General features: G+C 31.6%; 1 protein-coding gene and 1 pseudogene across 5 annotated transcripts in view; one reads left to right on the top strand and one right to left on the bottom strand.

The window, feature by feature from the left end:
* Positions 1 to 282: 282 nt before the first annotated feature.
* LOC148616446 (neural cell adhesion molecule 1-like) overlaps positions 283 to 23,575 on the bottom strand; it is a 107,424-nt gene continuing 84,131 nt past the window's right edge. For 4 of the 5 annotated variants that reach the window (XM_088583494.1, XM_088583493.1, XM_088583491.1 and 1 more), the window contains 2 exons: positions 20,816 to 20,889; positions 283 to 2,894 (listed from right to left, as the gene is read on the bottom strand). In XM_088583494.1, the coding sequence (XP_088439620.1) occupies positions 2,703 to 2,894; positions 20,816 to 20,889 (266 nt within the window). In that variant the 3' untranslated portion in view covers positions 283 to 2,702. The remainder of the gene's footprint in view (positions 2,895 to 20,815; positions 20,890 to 23,575) is intronic. The other variant, XM_088583492.1, reaches the window with a different exon arrangement.
* On the top strand, positions 6,846 to 7,826 carry LOC148616447 (uncharacterized; annotated as a pseudogene).

A 23,575-nucleotide genomic window follows, 5' to 3' on the forward strand; every position in this document is an offset into this window, starting at 1 on the left:
CGCATTGCATTGATCGTATTAATATATATGCAACATTAATAGTTAAATTTGAAGGATTTCATTTTTTCTCAGTATCAAAAGTCCTATAACTCTTAAACAAAAATACCACAAAACTAGACAAATAAATAAAATATTTGGACCTATGTTACTGTAATATATTTGTGAATATATACATGCATTGCTGAAAAGTTAAACAAGTAAAAGTTCATGTCAAATATGAATATATTTTTTTGCACATCTTCGATATGTTGAGTTATTGTACAACTTAAGTATCAAACAACAAACGTTGACCAGTATTTTATTTTATGTCAGTCAAAAGAAAGGCATACAAAATATATTTTAAGACTAATTATACAATTTATTTATGACAAAAAGTAAAAGCATATAAAAAGCAGATATTAAGTTAAACAAAACAATTAATTGTACAATGAATTTATTACAACGAAAGTATTATATAATAGATTTGAACGAAAACATGTTTCTTTAGTTTTCTATAATTATGGGAAGTCCCATGGACAAATTTTAAAAAAACATTCTGTATAAAAAAAGAAAATAAAACAATTGAAAAGGGAGAAAAATCAAAAGTAATAACTTATTTTCAAAAACGTTTAATAAAAAATGATGCAGTCATTGCAAAACATATTTTACATTCAAATTTCACAACAGGTAGATCTTTTTATGCTGAACACTCTAGCCAATGCCCAAGTTTGGCTATACCTGACAGTTTTGAAGTACATGCGAAAAACTTGTCTGACCCCTATGTTCTACACTTAATTACCGATGCTATGTTTTCTAACAGTTAAAAAATCATCACACCAGTCTTATACAAAACACCATATGAAAGCTACATACCAAGTATGGTTCTTATTTGTCTGGCAGTGTCAGAGGAAGGATTTTTGAAAGAAATAACATTTAAAACAGCGAGAGAAAAAAAAACATTGGAAAAGGGCAATAACTCCAACATGACTTAACAGATTTACACGAAAAGATGGCCACCAATAGATCTCATCATGCTGAATATTTTAACCTACATCAAAATTTGGTTATACGTATCAATTTTGAAGATACTAGTGAAACTTCTTTCTGACCTATGCTCTATTTTAGTATCGGCTTCCATGTAATTCAACAGCGTGTAAGAGGACGAAGAGTTATGAAAAATTATTAACGGCGACAGACAATGACTGAAGCCAAGTGATGACAATAGCTCACAATTTCCTGACCTATAGTTATAACTTTATTTTTAGAATGAATATTCACAGGATCGATCTATTTATTAGTCATTCTCAAGTCTGAATCACACCTGCGCTTGTTCAGATGCATTATATGACATACTACAAAATTTTATTGATATAGCGCTGAAATGGTAAAGATCAAATTTCGTTGATAAGTTTAACCCGAATGATTCAGTCGTTATATTCCACTCACTATCAATCGCTACATTAACCTCGTGAGTCGGAGAGAATCGATGACGGTGAGGGCTTGAATAATTCGAGTTAGATAAACTTTCGAGGAAAAACTCGTTGCTCAGTTACAATTTTACGGTTAAAAAAACGCAGAAACGGAAAGCTGATGACAAGGCATCAGACCGGGAGACGGAATCAATTGACACTGTGTCTTCTTCCCTGTAAACATAGAAATATACATAAGAATATCAGATAACGAAATTGAATATATATATTAACAGTAAATAGATACAAAATTAAAACAAAAAGAAATAAGACAATATATAATCATCTGTCAATGACACATATGTACTTTATGGTACATGTAAACATATGTTGTAGTAAAAAATATTTGGTTTATACATTAAATACCATACTTCTTACTAAAATTATTTGAATGCTATTTAATCCTGAGATGCATTAAATAGAGATGTAGTTATACTTTTCTTACTTAAAAAAAAACGTTTTCAAACCATCAAGCTAAATTTTACCATATAGATTGCCGAAATGAAAACAAGTATGATAATCTATAAACATATAATTTTAGGCAAAAAAAGGAGAAATACTTAAATAAATGCTTACTGTTGTATATTTCTCTCCCTACTCAAATTTACCGCACCTAAATATATACAATCTTTCAAATTCAAACTGAAAAATTCACATATAAAGAAACACTTTTAATGTAATACAAGTATTCGTGAATTGTTTACAATAAAGGACAAGTAAAAATAAATCAAATGTAATAGAGGTTGGCAGCTAACAGGATTTTGATAGCAACATTGTGTATGTACATTTGTGGGAGAGAGCTTCTGACAATTGCTTGAGTCGAACATGATTTAGAAAAAAACTACAGGTATGAGTATAGTAACTAGTTCATTCATATGTTACCATTGGATACGGTTGATATTTTTTAAACAGTTTCTTCAATAAAGCAGATAATTAGTTAATAACCAAGAAATGATATTAATTGTTCTTTACTTGTCCGATTTCTTGAACAAAAAATTATATGGAAAATTTGTTTGATGGAATTGAAAGTTGTATTGTTTCATTCATTTATTTATAGGATCGAATGAAGTATACATGAAGTAATAGGATTAAGGCTAAAAGCAGTTATAGAAAAATATTGAGCATGTAACTTATTTAAAATAATCCATAGTGCGTGGCTAATATAATCTGCAATTTGAAAAAAAAAACAAAATAACTTGCAATTTGTTTCATTACATTCAATGTTATCTTGTTAAGTAATTTATCACTTCATCATCACTTTTTCCCTTGACTGATCACAGTGAGTTCATATGCTCCTTCTTGAGGTGGAAGGGGTGCTTTCTTTGTATGGTCCACATCACAGTAGATAGTACGGTCATCTAGACCATGGATGGCAGATTTCCCAGTTTTGGTCTTGGGTAGGTTGCTAAATGTTAGGTCAGCGTACTGTAATCCATCAGCATTTTTCTAAAATAGACACATTTCATTTAGCACATGTAATACACACTGGTAGAAAATAACAACAATTTACTGATCAACTTAAATATAACAAGTTAGAATCCCTCAACACTAATTACATATGTCGAAGAAGGTGTTCAGTTTTACCACGGTATTTGTTACTCCTATAGTGGTATTAATTAAACATAGATACTTGAAATATTAAAAAGATATCCTGGGAACCCTCAATATTAGACTATTATCCGAATAAAAAAATTATCAAAGCCTATTATATTTATACAACTATTCCCCATATTCAGTTAAAATTCCGACTCAAAAGAAGAAAATATCATTGTTAATCTAAACAAAAATTAAACACCTAGTACAAAAACGCAGTACTTAGTAGAGTTTCTTCATACTTTTCAGAGGAATCGAGGGAACCAAGGTTATAGCGGTAATCAAAATAATGTAATCTAGGGACGAAGACCAGTTATGGAAAACAGACATACACAACAAAGAACATAAAGTAATTAAAATCATACATACAAAGTAACAATAGCAAATGAACAACTCAGACTCCACTAGAAAGTAGGAGCATGGACCAGGTGCACAGTACGGTAAGCGTCCTCTGCTTTTCTAAAAATACCCGGACCAGACGAAAGAGGAAAGGAAAACTATGACACTATGATACTATTACTCTACTAGTATAGAGTGATGGAAAAGGAAAACGCATGACCTACTTCTAACTATACGACAGTCGCCACATGACAATTCATTTCATGTTAACTTTCCCTTCATCAGTGGAAATATTCCTTCAGCATCTGCGGATATATTTTTTATTTTCAAAAATCATAAATCATACCTCCATATACCTAAACTATGCAGACTTTTTATAACATGCTAGACTTCTTACAACTGGGCTTCTAGAACATGTTATATTGCAACAAGATCAAAGTCATCACTACAAAAGTTCTACTGTCGTTATTATCAAATCAAAGGCCGTTAAGAGGTATTCATCTGCACCAGAGAACCCCTCTATTCAATTTGTCATAGTTTTTTTTCTTTCCTCTTAAATGGACGTGACATTTAATGAAAAACTCAGTGGATGTTTCTAGAAGAGGACCTTAACATACCGGTACATCTGTTCAATGCTTCCAGTTTCCAAAAAATGTCATCTTCATTTTCCTCTACCCTGTATATGTTAACATATACCTCTATACCTATAAAACGACAATGCGGTCATGTTTTCAAGGAACAAAAAAATCCAAACGAAATTTTTTAAGGAACATTCACGCAAACTTCCATAAAAATCTATCACAATGTTCTAGAGATGCTAGAAAAAAAGTTTTTGACATTGACGGTCGCCAAATGACGGCAAAAGCCCAATTGGCATTTTTAGCCAGATGAGCTATAAACCGTAAGAGATATCCAATATCTTAAATCGAAAAATGCAGATAGGGATTTTCATGGGGCTTTTAATTTAAAAACAAACTTCAAAATCAAACCAAAATTTTAAGTGTTGATTGGGTATGGCCCCCTTTGGTACCCCTGTAAGATTCACATAAGAAACCCAACAAAACGAATTTCAAAATCTAAGAAAACCTTTACTGAATGAAGAGATGTTAATCAGTTAAATAATTACGACCAAGGCAGTCAAACCCTAGACAGTTTGAAAAAGAAAGGACATACGTATGGACAAGTACAACATTTATACAGCCTTGAAATTTGATTGCAATTATACAATTTGACCAGAGCACAACTTCTGAAATCAATCCCAACCTTCCTTTTTAAGAATGATATTTTGTGGTACAATTTCAATGAAATCTATTCATTGTTCATCAAATTATCATAAGAGATCGGTAAAAAACCCCTTCATGGTCCCTTATAATTAATCAGCTCAAATCGCAACCAAAAAGTCAAGCTAGTCTACCTTTTTGAGGTATAACACCACATATTAAAATCTTAAACAGATATAATAACAAACAGTCAAGTTATTGTCCAAACATAATAAAAACTCTTGTTTCTGGTTCCATTTTAGAACATCATTCCTCAACGGTTCAAACATTACATGTAACTATAAATAATATCTCCGCACGGCTAAAGTGGTATTGAATATGATAGAACAATATTGTGGACATCTATATGCTATTACTGGAGGTAATTGGCTAAATTCTTGAACAAACCCCAAAATCAATAACAATCTTCTATTTATTGTTTGGAACCTCGTAATAAAGTTTTATCAAGATCAACTGACTAATATACAAAAGATCACACACAAACCAAGACAATGACGATGACACATACACCAACAGCACCCCATCATAATATGCATTTGGTCGAATAAAATATTACATTTTCTCTACGTGGCCCCCTTTGACCCCTTATAAGTAGAAATCAAAGAGAAACTAGGAATACTGTGGGCAAGCTCACAAAGGAAATACCCTTGCTTTAAATGGACTAAAATAAAAATAAAAACCCTTGTTGGATATTCTCCAATAGTAAATACATTCCTTCATGCATATTTTCATATGATACCCAACTTTTCAATAAAATTCAATCAGGGGATTAAGGTAGTAGACCTGAGGTAAGGGAGGTAATCCAAATTGAAAGGATTTTAGTAACTAGAGCGTTTAAATAACTCCTAATATGCAAGCTTCTAGAACAAAAATGCCAGCCCCAGTAACTCTGCCTTTTTGAAGTATTGATTAAATATTTCAAATGGATACATTGAGGAATATATTTTATAAGATGGGAAAACATTTGAAATGATACCTTTAACGACAAACCAAGATTCCTTTAGATATAATATTAAAATTGAAATATAAAGTGATCTCTGTCATGAGACAGTACTGCTAACCAATAACATTGCCAGTTTTATAACTCCTTAGCCTTTTAGAGTTTAAAAAATATACATTTTGTTTAATTCTTTATAAGACTTTAAGCTTTCTGTTTTCATTTGTTGCTTTGTTCAGCATATGACTCTATCCAGCATTGAACTACGTTTAGCATATAAGTTTATCCCTTCGTGCAGAATTATAAATATTTGTGTGACATTAATTTGCAACTGTAGTTGACTCAAGCTGTGCCTGGCAATGCCTTTTCATCAATAATTTCATTATCATAATTTGATACGTGGTAACCTTATTGAATATTAACATGATTTTTGCCATTATGATTAATTATCAAAATAAAAAATTTATAGTTAAATGCCTTATCCTACTATCATTAAAACATTAGAAAAAACTACACGGTGAACTTTTATCAAAATTTGTTTATTGATTCGGATAAGAATAGTCCATATAATATCAGTTTTGTACGAAAATTTTTAATGTATTACAAAATAGAGGTTGTTGTATAGTCAATACCTGAAAATGACCCCCTTTTTTTTGTTATTTTGTTAAATTAGAAACCTAGTATATCTTGTACAAAATGGAAAGAATAAAATTTGATATTAAATCTGGTATTAATCCTTTTAAAGTGAATTTGACTTAATATTCAGTTATTTATTTAAATATATTATCAAATGATCCTAAAAAACCAGATATGGTTCAGTTTGGCCAATGATTCAGATTTAAAAAAATACCAATATTTTAGTCTTTATTGTTCAAATTCTGCATGGTAAATTTTCTTATAAAATGACAAATAATGCGGCATAATCAGTGTATTATCATGTACAAATTTGAAGGAAATTGAATGGGAAATGTTTGGGGGTACCCCAGGTCTACTACCTTAAGATAGCTGCCGTAGTGGTAGTGAGCTAAGATAGCTCTTCAGTTTTTTGGCATTTGATGATTTTTCTGATGGATTATTTTGTTAAAAGTTATATGTGGATGATGTTTTTTTCTGATGTACTTTCTGAATTTGTTTTTGTTGTAAGGATTTTTATAGATTTTGAAAGATACTGTACATTAACTAATAATTTTGTGCAGATTTTGGACATATTAGTATTCAGCCGCCTGTAGTCATATAAGCGATACAAACATGCCTGGAGACAATAGAAATAGAGACAAGGATAGTAATAAGACTGCTCAAACAATGTTAGTTCCTAAGAAACCAAATCAAGGAAATCCTCAAGGAAATCCACCAGCCAAGTGTGACAAACGAACACATTCAGATATAGCAGAGGACAGCATTGAAAATGTTGACATGATGAGTATTCACTCAGATTTAAAGGACATAAAAAGATCCCTCCAAGCAGGACACAGTTACACCTGGATCAATTGGTAAATCAAAGGTATCTAAAAGACCTGGTCACAAACATTGTTGGAAATTTATTAAATACCCTCAAGCAATCAATGACAGAAGAATTTAATGTTAAATTGAGTGAAAGAACAGAAAGACTTCAAGATAAAGTCATTTCTTTAAATTTATAAAATGATTCACAGATGGAAAGAGGGAAAAAGACAAACAAATAGATGAGCTGAAAGATATAGTAAAGAACTATAACAACAGATCCATAGATGCATTAAAGCTAGGGAATTACAATGAACAATATTCTAGAAAGCACAATAGTAGGAAGGTTAATTACCTTGAAAAAAGATATGAAAATCTTCGTGAAGAGTTTGTTGAAACTGTGAAAGAAGATCTAAAGGTGAATATAGAACCATCTGATGTGATTGCCATTCATCGTATTCCCGGAAAAGAGGGTGAGATAAGACCAGTAATTGTAAAAGTCAGAAATACAGAAGTGAAAATTGACATAATGAGAAATAAGAAAGGGCTTAGGAACAACATAAAATTCATGATGACATCACACAAAGAAATATTGGGCTGCTTACAAGATTAGGACAAAAAGAAGCTTTAGAAAATGCATGGTTTTATAACTGTAATGTTTATGAAAAATTGAAGGACAGTAAACAGAGGATAAAATTTGATCGATTTGATAATATAGATAAGAATTATTTTTTTTTAAAATTGTCAAAATCATATTTTTGTTTCACTGTAACTATGAGCATTATTTAGAAGTAAAGGAACTTATGATCCATGTTTTATTCAAAGACTTGTTTTGACTAATTCAAAGTTAAAAGGGGAATATTTTTTTTTTAAGTTTTATTCTTGGTCAATTATATTAACATTAAAATTTACTGAGTAATTATTTATTATTTTTTATTTATCTATTTATTTTATTTTTTTTTTATTTTGATTAAAATGTTTATTAACCATTTATTTATTGTTAATTGTTATATTGTTTATGTTTTTTTTTCTTTTTGTTTGTTTGTTTTTTTATCCCTTCAGTTTCCGATTTATATTACATTATGTGATTAAAAACCATACCTGATCATCTCTTATATAATTTATGTATGTTTTTTTCATACTGGATTGCTGCTAGGATTGGGGTGCCAGTGCATGTCCGAGACCTTCGTTGCTGTGGCATCTCTTTCCTATCAGTTCAGTGTGAAATGGAGATATCAGTTCATATATATAAACGTTAATTTTGGTGTGGTGAATGAAAAGAAAGTAGGAGGGTCTCTTTTTCTTCCTTTATACACTACAGTAATGTTGCTTGTATCAAGGAAGGATCTTTAATTCATTACAGTGTTTTCCCCGAACTCTGCGCATCCGGTATGTCTGCGCTGACGTCATATCCGTAAATAGAAAATTGATAATCATCTGTTTTCATCCGTAAAACAAAATATCTATCAAGAATACAAGACATATTTGGTAAGTTTCGTTCTTTCAATACCACTTGTAAGTAAAATTATTAAAAAAATCTGTAAAATTATGTAGAAGTCGATAAATTGACTGGATTAGAGGGGATTCCCTGATGTGTAATGACCCATGAAATGATGACCTAGTAAACAATGCACTACATGTGATTTAGAATCGCTTACCTGTTATACATTTTCATATATGAGCTCAAAACCCTGTTCCTTTCTTAATAATCTCCGAAAGATATGATTTGCCGTAAGCAAATTTAAACATATATAAGATAAACGAAAGTTTTATCTGCCATCATCACACAAGAGCGTCTGCTTTACTTTGACATTGACCTTAGATAGTGCTATATTCTGATTGGTTAGAACATCATTCTAAAGTAGTAAATAAAGAAAAAATTTCAATGTGTTAGTAATACTGATGTTGATGAAAAAAAAGACTTCTAGAAAAAAAATATTTCCTTTAATATCTTTTAATTTTAGACAATGCAAAAGAAAAAAAGAGCAAATTATAATTTAGAAATGTTAAAAAAGGCTTTTGATGATGTCAGAATTAGGGGAGAAAGTATAAGAGGTGCAGCTAGAAGACATGGTGTCCCAGAGAGCACACTCAGATTACGATTAAACAATATTACAGGGGTTGATAACTTAAGAATGGGTAGTCCGACCATTTTTACAACTGCAGAGGAGATTAAGATAGCAAGGCATTGTGTGTCAATGGCAGAAAAAGGTTACGGGTATGCACGATGGAAAATAATGGAAATGACAGCTAATATGTGCACTTTAAAAGGAAGAAACAAAGCTCCGACTAAACACTGGTTTTATGGTTTTTTGTCCCGAAATTCTAATGTCAAAATGGTCCAGCCTAAAAAAAAAGAGAAAAGGTCAGAAATGATGTCAAGGCTGAGTATATTACAAAGTATTTTGAGGAGTTGAAATGTATTCTCGATGAATACAGTCTTACAAACCAACCCTCACAAATCTGAAATGTTGATGAGACTGGAATCTTTCTTGACCATTCCCCGCCCAAAGTACTTTCTCGTCGTGGCCGTGATGCATTTTCTGTTACTTCAGGAAGGTCACCAACAACAACATTAGTGGCTGCAGTAAGCGCACTTGGTGAGACCATACCTCCTTACATTATACATAAAGGTCAGCGTCTGACACATGAGTTGGTAAGCAAAGGAATGGCTGGTACCAAATACAATACATATCCTAATGGATGGGTTAACACTGAGATTTTCTTGGATTTTTCAATAACCATTTTCTTGTCCATGTCACTCAACGGCCTTTAATTCTATTGTATGATGGGCACTCTACCCACATCACCATTGATATAATTGAATCTGCCAGGAAATCAAATGTTCATCTATTTGTTCTCCCTCCACATAGTTCTCACAGGTTGCAACCCCTGGACGTGTCTGTCTTTAGTCCATTCAAAAAAAGTTTGAATACTGAATTACACAAACGTATGCATGAGAAACCTAATTCAGTAATTACACGTGATCAGCTACCTTCATTCATTAACACTGCATACAACAGTTCTATGACCGTTACAAACATCATGTCAGGTTTCCGTAAGACAGGGATTTTCCCACTGAACCCAGAGGCTGTTCAGCCAAAAAGGTAAGTGCCACAAATTAATCCAGTGTCATCAACAAACAAGCCTAGCAGGAAAGAACGTACAGATATGAGGTCCATCAAAGTACTGTTTGCACAGAAAGTAGAAACATTTGAAAAGTCAAATCTGAGAAACCGAAGAAGAAAAGAACAACTTTTGTACCTCCCTATGGCGCAGCAATTACTGAAAAAACATTCAGAGACTTACTGATCCAGAAGGAGACAGAAAAGGAAAAAACTAAATCAAATAAAACACAGAAGAGGGAAAAGAAAAATGATGAGTTGAGTCAAACTGAGATAAAAGAACCAGCTCAAAAGAAAAGAAAACCATTTGAAACACCATATGCTAGCATTGAGAAAGAAATTCCATCAACATCAAATGCAGTGTCAAAAGCAAACAAATCAGTTCAAAATAAAACAAATGGAAAATTTAGGAAGGGGTCTTCAAAAGAAAACAAATCTAAAGGAAAAGGGCTTGCAAAGTCAACAAAAACAAAAATTTCTGAAAAGAACTCAAATGTTTTAGAGGATGGTGATGAACTTGAAGTTGAGGATACAGAAACTTGCATTGTGTGTGGAAAACGTCAGCCAGATGAACTGAGACTGGATATAAGCCTTAAAATTGTTAACTGGGCACAGTGTGATTGCTGTCTCAAGTGGGTCCATTTGAAGTATTGTACCGAGGAGGAACACATATCTAAAACTGATAACTTCTACTGTCCCTCGTGTTAACTCACAGAGCATCTTAAAAATAGCTTGATTTTGTGACTGTACCATAGACATTTACAATAGATATATATTAATTGGTTATTAAAACTTATAACTGCCTAATCAGTTCATTTAATAAAAGAAACTTGTAGATTTAGCTCCACTTAAAAATCACATTATCACTAACGTATCACAACAACTACAATTCGAACCCATTGTTTTGCAACGTTTATTGGTTAAAATCAACTAAAACAGTTTGCTTTGTTCAATGAATGTTCTGAACAATTTGTAAAACTTAATTTGAAATTTCATAATCATTCCTTTATCCATACCCAGGTGTTTATTCTATGCATGCGCAGAATGACCGGACTTTCATTGTTTACAAGAAAGCAGCATGTTTGTCATACAGAAAACAAATAAATCAAATTTGCTAATGCCACTGGTAATAAAGAATGATTTCCTGAAAAAAAAACATTGTATGTAGATTTAGTATTCGAAATTTTAAAGGACAGTTAACCATGAGCTTATGTTTATAAAAGACTTAGGTGCGCAGACATACCGGACTGCTCCGTACTACTTTGTTTTTCCTTGCTGAAAATATAAAGCGGGAGTAAGTAGCATTGACTTTATTCTTTTATCATTTCTCAGAACATTGAAGTATTTTTGAGAATTTCGTGAATTTATTGCCAATTAAACTGTGACATAAATCTGATGCGTATTATGCATTGTATCAAGCATCATCTTTGTATATGTGATATGTATGTCTAGATCTGCGTGTGTGTTAGTCCTTATACTGTGTTAAATTATTTTTGTTTGACTAGTGTACTTTTTTATTCATTAGAAGATGTTATTACATAATGAGTATTGAAAATAATTTAACAGTTCTGTCTATGAATGTTCGTGTTCTTTCTAGAAATAGGAAAAAGAGATTAGATGTTTTAATTGGGTTAAAGAAAATGGAGCATCTATAGTCTGTTTTCAAGAAACACACAGTAGTGAAGATGTTTAAAAAAAATTGGGAAGATGAGTGGGGTAGCAAATGCCTTTTTAGTCACTGTAATAGTAGATGTCGCTGGAGTTCGTGTTATGTTCAAACAAGGTTTCGATTTTAATATTAATGATTCAAAAACTAACCCTAATTGGCGGTACATAGTACTGGATTTATCTTTATGTGAGCAAAGGTTAACTTTTGTTTTTGTATATGGATATAATACAGATGAATCATGGTTGTTTGATGATTTATTACAAAAAATTCTAGTTTTACTAATACCAGTATTTTATTATGTAGTGACTGGAACGTAGTTGAAGATTTTCATATATAATACTTTGAATAAAAAGATTGAAGAAGTTGTTGAAACATTTGAACTCCTTGATCCATGGCAAACTTGTCAACCTAACGATAAAAAGTTTACTTGGCGTCAATATACTCCTATCAAACAGAGTAGACTTGACTATTTTTTAGTAAGTGAAGACTTATTTTCACTGATGAAAAACGCAAAAATACTACCTCGCTTCATTACTGATCATTCAGTGATTATTTTCACATCTGCAGCTAGTCTTGGAAAGAGGGGAAGGATAATTCCAAGCTGTTGAGAGATGTTGAATATACACAAAAAGTGAAGACCTGTATTAAAGACACTATATCTGAATTTATCTTTCATGTGATATAGAAAACCTTTTTCATTTACTTGTGACGATCAAATTTTTCTTGAACTACTGAAGATGAAAATCAGATCAATGTCAATTACACATTGTATAGCAAAATCTAGAGAAGAAAAGGCAATTGTTTCTGACCTTGAGACTGATATACAAAATTTAGAAAATATTATAAATACTTCTCCTAATGAGGTAGTACAAACATCCTTGAACTGGAAAAAAAACAGAATTAGAATCTAAGAAGGAACAAAAGGTTGAAGGTTTACTTCTTAGATCCCATGTAAACCGGCATGAAAATGGGGAAAAGTGTACCCAATATCTTTGTAAGCTAGAAAAAAGAAATTTTGTAAAGAAGACAATGGGTGTAGTGATCAGTGACCGAGGTATGCATATATCTGATCCATCTGAAATATTATAGGAAGAACATAATTTTTATAATTTTTTTTTAACCTCTATTCATGTAGGGAAGTAGATAATTCAGATAAATCATTTTTATACAAAAAAACTCACACAGGAACAACAGGACCTGTCGGAAGTTAATCTGAATATGAGGAATTTTATATGTCACTGAAAGGTATGGAAAATGGTAAGAGTCCTGAATCAGATAGATTTACTGTTCTCAAATTTTCAGTATCAAAGTGTCATTACAAGTATACCAAAAGAGGGTAAAGATAGAAGGTATATTGGTAATTTGAGACCAAGTAGCCTATTAAATACTGATATTGAAATAGCATCAGCTGCTATTGCAAATAGACTGAAAACTGTGTTGCAGCTAATAATCAGTGACACAAAAAAGGTTTATGAAGGGTCGATTTATAGGAGAGAATACTAGGATGTTATATGACTTGATGCACTTCCTTGAAAATATTGATAAGTCAGGATTGCTTCTTATAGTAGATATAGCAAAAGCTTTTGATTCCATGAACTGGAACTTTTTAAAGAAATCTCTTAAAATTTTAATTTTGGGTCTTCGATCTGTAGATAGTTCGAGACTCGAGGCTAAGAGCGGTGTTATCAACAATGGACACTTATCCAATTTCTTCAATTTTGAAAGGGGTTGTAGACAATGAGACCCACTGTCTCCTTACCTATTTACAATAGGTGTTGAATTTTTATCATTAAAACTAAAATCTAATTACATTATCCATGGAATCTCTATAGATAATAAAGAAATGCTTTTAAGTCAGTATGCTGATGATATTTTTTTACATCGGATGGTAGTGAACAATCTTTAGATGAAACTTTCAAATGTTTTAACAGGTTTTCATCTATATCTTGTTTAAGGATGAAATCTTCTTAGACTAGAGCAGTAAGGATTGGTCTGAAAAAATATTCTGATAAAGTGATTTGTCAAACTTTTAAACTTCTATGGTCACATGAAAATTTCAAACTTCTTGGAATAGATTTTTCCCTTGACATGAGTAGTATAGTTGAAATTAATATTGCTAAAAAGATAAAAGAAGTCTCAGCAATACTTAAAAGCTGGCAACACAGAAAGTAAACGTTGCTTGGCAAGATTACTGTTATAAAGACTCTGGCACTACCAAAACTTATTCATCTGTTAACTGCACTACCAAACTTAGCTCTGACGCAGTTAAATGAACTAAATGTCTTGTTGCATAATTTTATATGGAATGGGAAGACAGACATAATAAAAAAGAACACCCTTCTTGGAGATATCTCACAGGGAGGGCTAAACATGATTCATTTACCTTCTTATAATTATTATCTTATGTTATCTTGAGTTAAGCGTCATTTGTCAAATCCTGAAGGAAATTGGCAATCTTTATTACTATTAGAGCTGAAAAAATTTGGTAGTGACAGAGTCTTTAATTTCCAGAAAGATAATCTGATTGAAGTGTTAAATCGTGTTAAAAATCCTTTTTGGAAAAACATTTCGTACAGTTTGTCTTTGGCACAGCCTATAGTTAAATCTTCTATAAAAGAAATTATGTCATTAGACATCTTAAACTTTGTACCAGTGAATGACTTTTTAAATTACGTTAATTGGAAAAACAGTTTTTGGAAGATATTGTAGACTGTAATAGTAAGACATTTCTCACATTTCACATTTCAATTAAACAGAAGACAATTACAAATAACTTTCTATTGTGCTATAACCGTTTATCAGATATTCCTTAATTTATCAAGGACTATGTTAAGGAACATTGTCAAGAGATAAATTTAAATGTTTTTGTACCATTTGATCCACTCATTGAAAAGATGTCAGTAAATGTAAAGCTGAAATTTATATAAAAGGATCTTGTGAATCATGTATTTGTCAAACCTCTAGAGAAATTGTTGAAAAGGGAAAATATTTTTAAAACTGAACTCAATGATTTGTCAATATATTTTGTAATTATGAAAAAAATGTTGTAAAGATACTTATCTAAAAAAAAAACTTTCAGTATAAGTTATTTCTTCGGATATTGCTAACAAATTCTTTTCGATACAAGATCAAACTTAAAGCCACACATTTATGTTCTTTCTGTGGCATGGAATAAAAAACTAGAGAACATCTTTTTTTATGATTGCCACATCACATATAACATTTGGCTGTTTTTCAATAAAAAAAAATAAGAAATTATTATGCTGATTTTACCTTCAGCAAAAAACAGATTCTATTAGGATTTACTGAGAAAAATATGTTTATTAATCTCATTTTTATAATAGCCAAAATTTGTTTACATCAATGAAAATTAAAAGGCACTTTTCCAACATTGATCAGATTGAAATAAAGGATTAAACAGTACCGATCATATGAACTATTCATTGAAAGTAAACAGAATACTACCAGAACTTATGATAAGTTTTGGGCCCTGAATTTGGGTTCTGAATTATGTTGTATTCTTTTTGTTTTCATTTCTATTTATTCATAAATTCAATAAATATTTGTCAAGTACATTTTTTGGAAGTACATGCATCAAAAGGGCATGAAAGTGTGTGTGCGGGCGTGTGTGTGTGCGTCTTATTTTCTTCTCGATCATTAGTATTATTATTTTATTATTATTTGCATTATATCATTAATTTAACTCTAATACATAATGTATTGAGTAGTCTTAGATTATAAGTGTATGTGATATGTCACCTCTCAAAACCCGTCAGGTGGTGGTAGGAGGATTATATGCAAAAATCTATTTTTAGTAACGACGGAGATTCAAATTTACCCCTCAAACTTTGTTTGCTTAATCTATTCACATAATTAGACCTCAAAAAATTGATATACATGTATATAGATATTTATTTTGGGGGGGGATTTGGATATATGTTGTTACAATTTTACTAAAACTAAAACGAATTAAGATAGGTAAATCCTTAAAATAACACAATTTTAAAAGCAATATACTGTCATAAAAAACCATAAAAATAAGACTGACGAATTACCATATCCATTCTATTTCCCCCTTTTGACACTTTATTTTCAAAGGAGGCAAACCTCCAAATATTAACAGCCTTTCCCAATTTCACCAGGAATAATTTGTTAAAATTTCAAAAATCATCAGATAATTTTTATTCAAGTTATCGTAAATGAACGGAACAGAAGACAATTACAGATATCATTATATATTTTGGTGGTCGTATAAAAAGTTTGTCTGATGATCACATACATCATCTAATTTGTTTTAGGCTTCAGAGGTCCCACTCATTGCCTTTTTTAAATAAAAAGTTGTGCTCCTCTCATCGCTCATTTGTTCCTCTACTGTTACGAATCACAGTTCATTACTAAGCTCTTAAAAGATCCTTCAAAACAGGATATGTTGCGTGAATTAAATAATGCTTTTAGATATCTTGATGATATTTTTGGACTTAAATAATCCTTAATTCGACACTTTTGTTTAAGATATCTACCCAAAAAGAACTTAAGGAAACCAAGTCTAGTATAAACAGTACTCGTACACCTTTTCTTGATTTAGAACACAAGAAAATGGCAGCCTTCTTACAAAAATTTCTGACAAAAGAGACGATACTGATTTTCCTTTTGTTAATTTTCTATTCCTAGATGGTGATACTTCCGAAGCACCCTCTTCCTACGGTAATTACATTTCACAACTGGCCCGATTTGCTCGTGTTTGTAATAAAGTGTTTTTAATGAATTTCAATTTAAAAAATTTAAAATTTAGATTTTAATGAAGGCAATACATCCTAACCGGAAAAACTTTTGCATCAGGGGGATCAATTTCACAAACTTCTATTCTTTTTCACCGTTCAAAGTTTGATACAACAATATAATAGCATTCACAAGTTCTCAATTAAAAATGGTGATGTTCATCCAATTTGTATGGAAATATAGTCTATAAAGAACATTCTTTTAAACAAAATCCTATGGATTTATCAACTGCCCGTAATAGATTTATTCATAAAGGACACGATTTCAAAAGCAATATTCCTTTTTTAATCTCATTTTGAGAAATACATATATTCAGCATGGAAAGAGGTGGTCATCCTATAGTGATCACTCTGTCTGTTCGTCTGTTACAAACTTGTCTCCGTGTGGTAACTTTTTTTGTCTTTTGATATTTTACATTTAGGTAAGATCAAACTAAAGATGATTTATCTGTATACTCAAGGTCAAATTCCAGGTTTTTCTTGTGGTCAAAAACTCGTGTTCGGGCTGTATCTTTTTTCATATATATATATATATGGGTTTACTGCCATGGCAGGGTCAAAAGAAATGATTTCTAGTTACTTTTGTTGTCGGGGCCTTCAAGAGCTTACTTAAAGGTGTGTTTACACTTATTAAAGATTTTTTGGTGATCTCTGTATTTTCTATTTTCATAAATGTTATATGATGGGTGTATTTGTGGCTTTTCAACCCATCTGTTCCCTTTTCTATTATCATAGTGATTATTTCATCAATTGATAGTTTTTTTTTCCTATAATACATGTAGTTAACAAGATATTGGCTGAACATAACAAAAAACTTAATATTTCACCTTTCAAGGAAAGTTGCCCAACATCAAATGATTTTTTCCTTATCTAAAGGAGTTTTAATGATATTGGCTTAAAACAGCAAAAACGACAATTTTCGCCTTTCAAGGGCAATTACTTTAAGAAGTCCTCGCTTTAAAACATCGACCCAATAGATATTTATGAAGAGCTCTAAAAGCTTAAGAAGGAAAGTGACATTCATTTTCCAACATCTCTCATAGTATTGAGATATATGTAGAAATTGGTCCCATAAGAAATACCCTAAGGATGCTAGTGACCTAGTGTTATAATTTTAAGGTTTCAGAAATTTTTTACAAGAAAGTTAACTAACGAAGGCAGACGACAACGGACGGCAAGTGATGGCAATTTTTCACATGGCCTTACGCCAGGTGAGCTAACATAGTCGTAAAACGAATGTATTGTTTCTATACAAACAAATTAGAACGTCTGAAATATTCATTACTTTATAAGAAAAATACTGTATTATATAAATGTGAATATCATCCCTTGTAGGGTATAGTGTTGCACTTGCAAGCTTGGGCAATATAATATCTGCATGGAACAATATTCAGCAATGTAAATATTTACCGATGAGATAAAAATAGGCCTGGTGGGGGTGTTTTTCTCTATATAAAGGAAAAGTGGACTGTGTCAAATGTAACATAACACAATAATTTGGAGGTATAATCGCTTGATATCAAACAACTTAATTCACCAACTATTCCGCTTGTAGTTGTCTACAGACCACCTGACTCAACTATTCGATGGTATGATAAATTTGAAAGTGTTGCCGAAGAACTAGCAGCCAAAATAGAAAAATACTACCATAATGGGGGACTTCAACAATCATCAACTGAAAGACAGTAAAATGAAAAGCATAATGAACCCATATAACTACAAGCAACAAAAGAACAACGTTCCAATGTATCCTGCGAAAACTTAAATTTCACTGAAATTTTCTAAGTCCAAAGCCATAACCTCCAAAAAAAAATCCATCAACCGTAAAGTCGAACTTAACCTGCAACTTCTCGTAGTAAAACTACATACAAAAGATAAAGTCAATCGGTAAAAGCATTACAAAAAAAATGCGGAAAACTGTAAATTCAATTAAATTTTCTAAGTCCAAGGGCCGTAACCTTCCGTAAAAATCATTCAACCGGGACAAAATTTAAGCTTAATCTGTAACTTTTCATAGTAAGACCGCTTTTTGTAATGCTTTTACCAATTGATTTTATATTTTGTATGTAGTCTAACTTTGAGAGGTTACAGATTAAGTTAGACTTTGATTACGGTTGAGAACTGAGTAAATGATGACATCCTATCAGCTATGCATCAACGGGACTTCTTACATGCTAAAGAATTAAAATTGTACTCAGATATTGATTAGGCATTGTATAAGAGAGCATGTAACATTATTGTATCCAAAGTGAGGGAAACAAAAAGGACATTTGTGGAAGTGAATGGTTAAATAATTTCACAAAGTGATGAAATTGCAAATGTTTTTAATGAGTTCTTTTGTATCATTGGTCATAATCTTAGGAAAAACTTTGATAATTCCCCGCCTGATGTAAAGCAACTTATGGACCCAAACTCATTTGTTATTCGAAATATGAGCAATGTGTTGGGTGAAGGGTATTTCATCAGAGCCAAGAAGTATTACTTTAGGTGTTCCTCAAGAATCTATCCTTTGTTTCTTGTTTTTTTTTATAATATTTGTCAATGACTACGCATGACTGTTTAGTTAATTCACATGCAACTATTTATGCTGATGATACATCACAAGATGTTGCTAGTGAATGTGCAAATGTAATTGAGAGAAAATAAAAAGAAAATATTGTAACTCTTTTCAATGGATAAAGTCTAACAAACTTAAAATGAACCTTAAGAAGACTCGGTGCATGCTTTTTGGCACAAAGCAGAAACTATCTAAATGTAGAAGGATACGTATTAACATAGATGATATTGTAATAGAAACTGTTGAAAATTCTGTTAATATTGATTGTAATTTATCTTGGTCTTACCATACTGATATTTTAACTGATACAATTTCAAAGAAAAAGTGTCTTTGAAGTTTTATGTCTACTGAAGCTATACTTAAGGTATACAACTCTATGATTGTCCCACATTTTAATTATTGTTGTACTGTATTGTCCAATTCAAAACGTGTAAGCAATGTAAATAAATTATTTGAATTACAAAAAGGGCCAAACATATTATTTTATATGTGCATAATGTTACGAAACCATCACATATATTATTTGACAAATTGAAATGAATACCAATGCCTGATTATTTTATACACAGAAAAGCAATACTAGTGTTTAAGTCTTTGAATCAATTAACACCTTAGTACTTATATGCTTTTAAATTGTTCATCAAATAAGATCTTGAAATACTACACAGGCAAATGTGCCACACATGAGAATCATAAGGTTTACATCATATGATTATCATATAAATCGAGCACCATATGATAATCATATGTTTCGGTTTACATATCATAATCGCATGATTATCATATGATAATCATATGTTTTTTACAAACATATGATTGTCATATGTTTTTAAGCCAAAATTACCATATGAGAATCACATTATAATCATATGACTATCATATGATAATCATATGACTATAATATGTTCAATATCATGATTGTCATATGATTACCATATGATTGTCATATGATTACCATATGATTATCATATGAATCGAGCACCATATGATTATCATATGAATCGAGCACCATATGAATATCATATGTGGCACATTTGGCTGTGAAGAGAGAGTGAACTTGATATATTACTTGTGCCAAGAGCCCAAACAGAATATTTTAAACGATCATTCATTGTATCAAGTAGTTTATTATGGAACAATATGCAAACAAATATTAGAAATTCAAAAAGAGTTTCAAAAAAGAATATCTAGAAAATTATTCTTTAAATGTTACTGCAAATATGTAATACATTATTATGTGTAGTAATTGTTTTTTTATGTCATTTACTGTGTTACATTTAATTGTTTTTTGATTCTTTATGTTGTATACTATGTACATAGATGTATATACAGGACCATACTGTAACCTAGTCCAAGGACTAAATAAAAGCTATTTTGTTTAAATAAAGGAGATTATTATTATTTCATAATTATTACTATGTAAAAGCAATAACTCTATTATACCAAGGGAAGTTATAAGAGTAAGAAGTAAGAAGTATTATGATTTGAAGATTACATTGGTACAAAAATGGAGGGATTTACTTCGTATATTCTATATTAAAGGACCTGCCAGGTTTCTAAATAGGCAATCTATAAAGTTTTCATCTATATATTGTAGTCCAAAACAAAGTTATTCTTGACAAAGATTCAAATGATTTGTTAATACTTACATATCCACCAGGGGATTCAGTTTTTGCATATTCTGATTGATTGGCATACACATCTGCAGAGTTGTTGTTCACAGCTAAAACAAAACAAAACATGTATATATAAGTTGTAAGATATAGCCCAACAAGTAACGGAAACAGCAACCAATAAAGCGACATTCTACGTTTGAAATGAGTCAGTCCAAAGGCAGCTAACACTTTCTTGATGAATTTTCCTTTATCACTCTACAAAAGAAAATCAGTGGCCCATAAAACAGTAAGTTGATATCAGACAGCAACCATACAGCCTCCTCAAATTGTACGACATCCCGATGCAAATGGAACTACTAAGACCTGCTTTTCAATATATGGCATAGCAATATGTTTCATTTATGATATATACAGAATATTACATGTCAAAATCAGTATTACATGCGGTATCAACCCTAAGCCACAGGTGAAATATGTCTAGGATATGTCTAGGGGTATGATATAGGGTATGCAATGTAGGTCTAGAGGTGTGATCTAGGGTATGCAAAATAGGGTAAATGACATACGCTGAAACAAACCCTTATAATGCATATACAAAAAGGTATATTTTTATCTAAATAATGGTCTGAAAAGCGATATACTTTAATAAAACTTGTAGTAAATAACCACAAAGATGCTGAGAAAAGTGCGTAGAAAATATCGTCATTGAACAGGTTGAAAATATCCATTATGCTGGTACAGATTTTGTCTTTCAAGGGCAATAAATTCAACAAGGAGTTATCCAACAAGTTTGACTCAAGAAAACTTTGGTAGGACTTATCATGAGGATTATTTCAGCAATTGAAAGTTTCTTTCTATCTATTATTGTTTCCAAAACATTCGCTGAAAACTGTAAAAAAAGCCATTTTCATCTTTCAAGGGCATTACTCCTCCAAGGAGACGCCTAATAGCTTTGATCTCTGAAGACTTTTGAAGGTCTTATAATAAGGATCATTTCAGCAATTGAAAGACTTCGACTAAATATATCAGATTTGGAGATACATGCAAAGTAAAAACTAAAGTCTGACCCCGATGTGCTATTTTTGGTAACAGCGACCATGTTTTTCGACGGATCAAAAATCTCCACATCAGTCAGTTTGGTTCCAATTGGTCAAGTTGTGTCAGAGGGGAAGGTTTTGGAAAGAAATAACATTAAAATACCAAAAAACGTCAAAAAGGGTAATAACTCAAAACATGGCTTAACAGATTAAAATGAAAATTTGACAACAGGTAGATCTCATCATGTTGAACATGTTTACTATTATGTCAGAATTTGGCTAAACCAAACAGTTTTGGAGGTATATGTGAAAAATTACTGTCTGACCCATATGTTCTATTTTTAGTAAAAGTGGCCATGTTTTTGACGGATCAAAAATCTTCATATCAGTTCTATGTGGGATACCCCAAGAAACATTCATACCAAGTTTATTTTCAATTGGTCAAGTGATGTCAAGTGAGAAGAGTTTTGAAAAATTGTTGAAGACGACGGACGCCAAGTGATGGCAATAGCTCACAAAGCATTCGGCCAGGTGAGGTAAAAAGGCATTGGCATTTGGCAGTTTTGCTGTACTAAACAGTTTTGGATAATATGCGAAAAAGTCTTACCATTATGTCGGCTACGTTTTTTGACGGATAAAAAATCCCAGAATAATTTCTATACAGTATATGCAGGAACTGTCATACCAAGTTTGGTTCTATTAGTGTCAGAGGAGAAAAGTTATTGCATTTCTAGAGAAAGAATGTATTAAAATTTCAAGCTGCTGTGATAATAAAAAACTGTTAGGGACACATTGAAAACGGATAACGTAGACTGAGATAAACCTGAGAATGCCAACTCATCAACAAAAATATGAATTTGAGGTACCCTCATGCCTCCCATTTAAAATTCTTCTTTGTCGTATAGAACAATTAAGCATTTTTGTATCTAGTTATACCTCAGTGAGGCAGAATTCATTTTTTTTTTCATTTTTTTTATTCTTCAAACATACATTCTTGAAAACTCTATAATCAATAAAGGCATTAAAATGCAACCAAAAGTCCCAGTTGGACTTCGTGCAGGCCGTTTTGCCAGTTACTCTGTTGTTTTTATTCCAAAACCTTATTCTTCGTTGTTTAAATTGTTTTGTTTTGTTTTATTTTGTTTTTTTCTGTTTGTTTAATTTGGTCAATTCAGAAATAATTTAATAAGCACTTAATCGGGTGAAAAAGATTTGAAATTGGTCTCACGTCTTTCTGTTATGAAAGGAACATTTGCACATTTGCCTATTTCCTCAGCAGCCTTTATAGGCAACAACACTATATGATACATACACAAATTTATCTGTGTCACCATTGTTAAATATATTATTGAAAGCATATTTACAGTTTCTACGAAAGTTGAAACAAATTCCTCACTGTTTTTTACCTCTGCTTTTTTGAGATACCGGTGCATACTGAACTATTGTACAGCATGTCAGTCCTGTTCAATGTACCTTTAAGAAACAGAGCATGTTCATTAGCAGCCTATACTCATTTTGTTGGTAAGATTCATGATTCCCAAGCAACCCAGTTAACCAAGCACTGCCAACACCAGCGCCATTATGCGATTTTGAATGCTGCTTTAACGTTTCTTCTATAGTTGTACCCGCAGGACACCAACACTTACCAGAGATAAACGATCTTGCAACCACAATGCTAATTGCACCTTGAGTCAAAAGCTCAATTAAACCAGGATGTGATGTCTCACTATGGGTAAAAAAACGGAAAATTATGTAA

This window comes from Perna viridis, chromosome 5 (assembly GCF_037379345.1).
Source record: "Perna viridis isolate PV_CMFRI_1.1 ecotype Kerala chromosome 5, ASM3737934v1, whole genome shotgun sequence".
Classification (NCBI taxonomy): Eukaryota; Metazoa; Mollusca; class Bivalvia; order Mytilida; family Mytilidae; genus Perna; species Perna viridis.